Source organism: Orcinus orca, chromosome 8 (genome assembly GCF_937001465.1).
Source record: "Orcinus orca chromosome 8, mOrcOrc1.1, whole genome shotgun sequence".
Lineage (NCBI taxonomy): Eukaryota > Metazoa > Chordata > Mammalia > Artiodactyla > Delphinidae > Orcinus > Orcinus orca.
The window spans coordinates 8,655,690-8,663,347 of NC_064566.1; the positions used below are offsets into that span (position 1 = coordinate 8,655,690).

Below are 7,658 nucleotides of genomic sequence, written 5' to 3' on the forward strand. Positions count from 1 at the left end.
ACTGTTTCCATAGTTCTGACTTTTCCAGAACGTTATATAGTTAGAATCACACAATATGTAGCCTTTTCAGATTAGCTTTTTTTGCTTTGTGATACATATCTAAGGTTCCTCCATGTCTTTTCATGGCTTGATAGCTCATTTACTTTTAGCATTGAGTAAGATTCTATGGTTTGATGTAACACAATTTATTTATGCGTTCATCTCCTAAAGGACATGTTGGTTGCTTCCAAGTTTTGGCAATTATGAATAAAGCTGCTATGAACATCCACAGGTAGGTTTTTGTGTGGACATAACTTTTCAAGTCCTTTGAGAAAGTACCAAGGAACTTGATTGTTAGATTATTTGCCAAGAGTGTGCTTAATTTTGTAAGAAACTGACAAAATGTCTTCAAACGTGGCTGTAACATTTTGCATTCCCATCAGCAACGAATGAGAGAGAGTTCCTGTTGCTCCTCATCTCTGTCAGCATTTGGTGTTGTCAGTGTTTCGCTTTTTGCCATTCTAATAGGCGTGCAGTAGTATATCATTGTTTTAGTTTGCATTTCCCTAATGACATATGTTGTGGAGCATCTTTTCATATGCTTATTCACCATCTGTATAAGTTCTTTGATGGGGTGCCTTTCAAGTTTTCTGACCATTTTTAAATTGGAATGTACATTTTCCTTTTGTTAAGCGTTCTTTGTATATTTTGGATAATGATTCTTTTTCAGGTGTCTTTTGCAAGTATTTTTTCCAAGTCTGTGGTTTGTCTTCTCATGCTCTTGATTAAGTTTCTTTTTAATTTCGGTATAATATATAAAATATGATTTGCTATTTTAACCACTTTTGACTGTATAGATCACTCACTGGTATTAATTACATTTACAATGTTGTGCAACCATCGTCACTAGCTACTGCCAAAAATTTTCAAGATCCTCAACAGAAACTTTGTACCCATTAAGCAATAACTCTCCATTCCTCTTTCTCCCCATCTTCTGGTATCTATAGTCTACATTATTCTCTATGAATTTTCCTATTCTACATATTTTATGTAAGTGGAATCATAAATATTTGTCTTGTCTTTTCTTATTTTACTTTACATGTTTTCATGGTTTTAGTATGATTCAGAACTTTATTTCCTTTATGGCTGAACAATTTCCATTGTATGTACATATCGCATTTTATCCATCTGTTGATGGATACTTGGGTTGTTTTCATTTTCTGGCTATTGTGAATAATGCTGCAATGACATTGTTGTATAAGCTATCTGTTTGAGTTCCTGTTTTCAATTCTTTCTGTTTTATACCTAGCAGTGGAATGCTGGGTCGTGTGGTTTCCCTAAATTTAGCTTTTGAAGAACTCCCAAAGTATTTGTCATAGTGGTGGCACCATTTTACCTCCCCATCAGTAATGTACAAGATTCTAATTTCTCTATATCTTTGTGAATACATGTTATTTTCCTTTCTTTTTTTGAATTATAGCCATCCTAGTAGGTGTGAAGTGGCATTTTATTGTGGTTTTTTTTTTTTTTTTTTTTTTTTTGCGGTATGCGGGCCTCTCACTGTTGTGGCCTCTCCCGTTGCAGAGCACAGGCTCCGGACGCGCAGGCTCAGCGGCCATGGCTCACGGGCCCAGCCGCTCCGCGGCATGTGGGATCTTCCCAAACCGGGGCACGAACCCGTGTCCCCTGCATCGGCAGGCGGACTCTCAACCACTGCGCCACCAGGGAAGCCCATTTATTGTGGTTTTTGACTTGCATTTTTTTAAATGACATCATGTTGAGCATCTTTTTATGTACTTATGCACTATTTGTATAACTTCATAAAATAAATGTATATTCAAGTCCTTTGCCCATTTAAAAATTGAGTATTTTGTCTTTTTGTTGTTGAGTTGGAGTTCTTTGTATAGTCTAGATATTAAACCCTATTCCATTGGTCTATTTGCCTATCTATTCTTTATATATGATTTACAAATATTTTCTCCCATCAGATAGGTTATCTTTTCCCTTTCTTGATAATGTCCTTTGATGTGCAAAAGTTTTTAATTTTGATGAAGTCCTATCTCTATATATTTTCTTTTGTTACTCAGGCTTTTGGTATTATATCTAAGAATACATTGCCAAACCCAAAGTCATGTAAATTTCCACCTGTTTTTTCCTGAGTTTTATAGTTTTAGATCTTATATTTAAGTTGCTAATCCATTTTGTGTTAATATTTATTATGGTTTTAGGTTTATTCACATTCTTTTGCATGTGGATATCCAATTGTCACAGCACCATTTGTTAAATGGGCCATATTTTACGCATTGAATGGTCTTGGAAGCTTTTTCAAAAATCAATCAGCATAGATATATTGTTTTATTTTTATTTCTGCAAGATGAGTAGTTCTGTGTTATAGAACTGTTAGAAATGAACATTCTGACTCTGAAAACTTTTATAAGGTACCTTTTATAAGGTCATAAATTCAGAATTCACCGTTTTCACCTGAGATAACAGATGGCATTATGCTAGTAGTGGTAAGGGGCACCTTAATTCCCCATACCCTTTAGAGGAGACAGGCTTGGGTGGTGGCAAAGGTTGGCTGTCTAATTCAGAAGTGGTATGGTCAGGCACAGGGTATTCCAATTTCTAATACCACAAATGGTGACAGAAGTTGTCATTAGATTAATTCCCTACATGGTTGAAAAATTTACCTTTAAAGTAATGTTTCAGCAAAAATAAAAATCAAGGTCCTTGGAATACACCACCAAGACACTTTGCTGTGTATAACACAGGTTTCTTAGGAATGTCTGCCCATCACACTTGAGAAACAGGGACATGATGACCATGCTCTGAAAATCCACAAGCATTCAGCTAAGAGGGACTGAACACGGCCCCCTGGCTAAGGCAGGCAACACTGTTTTCCATATTGTATCATTGAGCAGGTTGAATCTCATGATGTGAAACATCTTCCTCTCTGTTCCCATAGGTACCTCTTTCTCGTCTTTATAAGCCACGTGTTGTGGCACCTCTGTTCTAAACCTCATCCTAAAATGCTCCCCTGTCTGATGGAGATGTTGTTTCTGTATCCCATACACAGTGCTCACAGCTGATAAAATAGCCCTCACCACATGGACTGTAATTCTCCATTTGTTTGTGTTTCTAGATCCCTGGGGAGCAAGGAAGCCCCAGGGCAGTGTAATTTGCCATAAGTGTGTTTTTTTTTTAACATTTTTATTGGAGTACAATTGCTTTACAATGGTGTGTTAGTTTCTGCTTTATAACAAAGTGAATCAGTTATACCTATACATATGTTCCCATATATCTTCCCTCTTGCATCGCCCTCCCTCCCACCCTCCCTATCCCACCCCTCTAGGTGGTCACAAAGCACCAAGCTGATCTCCCTGTGCTATGCGGCTGCTTCCCACTAGCTATCTGTTTTACATTTGGTAGTGTATATATGTCCATGCCACTCTCTCACTTTGTCCCAGCTTACCCTTCCCCCTCCCTGTATCCTCAAGTCCATTCTCTAGTAAGTCTGTGTCTTTATTCCCGTCTTACCCCTAGGTTCTTCATGACCTTTTTTTTTCTTAGATTCCATATATATGTGTTAGCATACGGTATTTGTTTTTCTCTTTCTGACTTACTTCACTCTGTATGACAGACTCTAGGTCCATCCACCTCACTACAAATAACTCAATTTCGTTTCTTTTTATGCCTGAGTAATATTCCATTGTATATATGTGCCACATCTTCTTTATCCATTCATCCGATGATGGACACTTAGGTTGCTTCCATGTCCTGGCTATTGTAAATGGAGCTGCAATGAACATTTTGGTACATGACTCTTTTTGAACTATGGTTTTCTCAGGGTATATGCCCAGTAGTGGGATTGCTGGGTCGTATGGTAGTTCTATTTTTAGTTTTCTAAGGAACCTCCATACTGTTCTCCATAGTGGCTGTATCAATTTACATTCCGACCAACAGTGCAAGAGGGTTCCCTTTTCTCCACACCCTTTCCAGCATTTATTGTTTCTAGAATTTTTGATGATGGCCATTCTGACTGGTGTGAGATGATGTGTCATTGTAGTTTTGATTTGCATTTCTCTAATGATTAATGATGTTGAGCATCCTTTCATGTGTCTGTTGGCAATCTGTATCTCTTCTTTGGAGAAATGTCTATTTAGGTCTTCTGCCCATTTTTGGTTTGGTTTTTTGTTTTTTTGATATTGAGCTGCATGAGCTGCTTGTAAAATTTGGAGATTAATCCTTTGTCAGTTGCTTCATTTGCAAATATTTTCTCCCATTCTGAGGGTTGCCTTTTCGTCTTGTTTATGGTTTCCTTTGCTGTGCAAAAGCTTTTAAGTTTCATTAGGTCCCATTTGTTTATTTTTGTTTTTATTTCCATTTCTCTAGGAGGTGGGTCAAAAAGGATCTTGCTGTGATTTATGTCATAGAGTGTTCTGCCTATGTTTTCCTCCAAGAGTTTGATAGTGTCTGGCCTTACATTTAGGGCTTTAATCCATTTTGAGTTTATTTTTGTATTTGGTGTTAGGGAGTGTTCTAATTTCATACTTTTACAGTATGTAAAAGTCCAGTTTTCCCAGCACCACTTATTGAAGAGGCTGTCTTTTCTCCACTGTATATTCTTGTCTCCTTTATCAAAGATAAGGTGACCATAGGTGTGTTGGTTTATCTCTGGGCTTTCTATCCTGTTCCATTTATCTATATGTCTGTTTTTGTGCCAGTATCATACTGATATGATACTATACATAGAGAATCCTAAAGATGCTACCAGAAAACTACTAGAGCTAATCAATGAATTTGGTAAAGTAGCAGGATACAAAATTAATGCACAGAAATCTCTGGCATTCCTCTACACTAATGATGAAAAGTCTGAAACTGAAATTAAGAAAACACTCCCATTTACCATTGCAACAAAAAGAATAAAATATCTAGGAATAAACCTACCTAAGGAGACAAAAGACCTGTATGCAGAAAATTATAAGACACTGATGAAAGAAATTAAAGATGATACAAATAGATGGAGAGATATACCATGTTCTTGGATTGGAAAAATCAACATTGTGAAAATGACTCTACTACCCAAAGCAATCTACAGATTCAATGCAATCCCTATCAAACTACCAATGGCATTTTTCACAGAACTAGAATAAAAAATTTCACAATTTGTATGGAAACGCAAAAGACCCCAAATAGCCAAGGCAATCTTGAGAACGAAAAATGGAGCTGGAGGAATCAAGCTCCCTGACTTCAGACTATACTACAAAGCTACAGTAATCATAAGTGTTGCTTAATGGAAGAATGATTTATGAGTTCATGAAAATACATGAGTAAAGAGAGCTGTGATCCAGAGACACTCACCTGTCTGATAAATGGCCATATATGATGCTTCCCACCAGCATTCCAGCCATGAATAAGAATTTGGCCATTGATTTTAGTGACTGAGATTCACATACCAGGTCCCACTGGAAGAGAAGGAAACCAACAAAGGAGAGCTCCACAACTTATGACCCCTCAGTGGAAACCTGATTGAAACAGTTTAAATGATTTACATGTTTCTTTGTTTCAGCCCTTTTTTCCTCTCCAGCTTCCTTTTTTACTTTAGTTGACTTTTATCATTCAGGTATCAGCTTAAACCTGTTGGTTATATTTATGCCTTTTTTAATTCCATAATAAGTGATCCTCAAACATGGCCACAGTGCAATCATTTGAGGAGATTTAAAAATTTACTGAGGCCAGAATTTCATTACAGATCTTCTCATATGGTTGCTCTGGGGTACAGCGCTTGGAGGTTTTGATCAATATCCCTGATATTTCTAATTTTCAAGCCAGGCTGAGCATTACTGACCTTTTAAACACATCGCATAAATTACTTGCTTAACCTTTGGTCTTTTAAATAATAAAAGCCATATAATAGCAAGGTCACATCTATTTTTGAGTTCATTAGACTCATGAAATATATAGGTGTCTGGCATTCAGTAAAGAAGTAATTAATATTTGCTGAAAGAATGAAGAATGAGCACCTAATAGTGACTAAAAATTCTAGAAGCTTGTTCATTACTCTGTTACCCTTAAACACCCAGACCATGCACTCATAAGATGTAAATGGGGCCTCTTACCTCAGTCACGACAGTGGAGGAGAAGGAGCTTTGGTCATACACCCAGCCATCCACACAGGGTTCTGTGTCCAGATCACTCATGTTGGGGAAGGTCCCGTTCAGGTGAAGGAGCTGCCACTGGGGGAGGAGGAAGCGACGACACTTCTCTGGCCTCAGGTTTGAGTCCAGTGGGATGGAGATTCTCAGGAGGGTGTCTTCGCTGAGGGTCCCAGTGCCATTAGCAGAGTCAGTGTCATTGTCAAGGATGTGAACCCAGCAGCGATGACCAGGAACAGCTGCAGTGAAGTTCTCCAATAGAATATGAGGGTACACTATGAGGCTGGAGATACAAAGGAAAACCATCTGAAGGATCTGGAATCTCCCCAGGCCTCCAACTTGATCCAGGAGGTCCTGAAAGGCCATTGAGCTGAGCAGTGATCCCCAAGGGGAGGCAAAATGACTATTTAGAGAAGTTCAAAGGGAGAAAAAGTTTCCTTTCACTATGTCACACACTAAGTGTGTATTGATCCTGATCTCAGTATTAGCTCGATGGGCCCTGTCTCACCTTCACAGCAAGGCCATGGAAGCTATTTCTCCAGCTTGTTTGGGGATCTGGTCGGTAACTGTCTTCTTTAAAGTCACAGAGAAATATTTTGCTGAGATGCTTCCAGCAATTGACAAAACTGTTTAAAGGTCTACTTTGTGAAAATTCTTTTTATCAGCAGTGTCCCAAAGTGACACTGGACTTTGAGCTACACATCTGTAAATAAAATAAAATAAACCTGCTACATGGTTTGCAGTCCCTTTCAGAACATGTCATTTGTCAGACTCGAAAGTGAAACATGTTTTGTTTTTCTGTGAAAAGTACTGAAAGTAAGTGCTTTGCTTTTTAGTACTGACTTTTGATTAAAAGAGTTAATGAAAATAGTCCTGAGTTAATTTAAAGCAAGTGAAATATGATACAATATTTTTCTTTTGGTAAATGACATTATTCTGCTGAAAGTCAAATCAAACCATGATTTCACATTGAAAATAAATTACTCAAAATGGGGTCAGTGTGGGTAGTGATGGAGGGCAGAGGGCTAAGTCAGTGCATAGAGAAGTTTATTTTTTACAGGCTTATAGATTCATTCGGATAACATTTGTGAGGACCTGCTCTGTTCTAGGAATACAGCATTGTGTTAGACAAGGTTTTAAGTGTAAGACTATGGTGAGTAAGGGAGAGGTATGTAAATAACTACAATCTGATATTATAAAACATATATATGGCAAATGCACAATGTGCTATGGAAGAACTGAAGAGCGATATAGGAAAACTGTCACCTTTGTTAGCACTAAATTTTCCATTAAAATTTTTTTGAAGCCTTATTGTGGTATAATTCATATAACACGTAATTCTCTTTAAAATATACACTTACATCGATTTTATTTGTTCACAGTTGTGCATCCATGACTACGCTCTCATTACAGAACATTTTCGTCACCACCAAAGAAACCTGTACCCACGAGGAGTCACACCCCATTCCCCACTTTACCCCTAACTCTTAGCAACCACTAATCTACATCGGTCTCTATGGATTT

General features: G+C 37.7%; 1 protein-coding gene across 2 annotated transcripts in view; it reads right to left on the reverse strand.

Moving 5' to 3' along the window:
- Nucleotides 1–6,730, reverse strand: part of LOC101287697 (solute carrier family 22 member 9) — a 33,428-nt gene extending 26,698 nt beyond the window's left edge. For both annotated transcript variants that reach the window (XM_033415085.2, XM_004264249.4), the window contains exons 1-2: nt 6,099–6,730; nt 5,341–5,444 (exon numbers count right to left, since the gene is read on the reverse strand). In XM_033415085.2, coding sequence (XP_033270976.1) covers nt 5,341–5,444; nt 6,099–6,500 — 506 coding nt within the window. In that variant the 5' untranslated portion in view covers nt 6,501–6,730. The remainder of the gene's footprint in view (nt 1–5,340; nt 5,445–6,098) is intronic.
- Nucleotides 6,731–7,658: the final 928 nt, after the last annotated feature.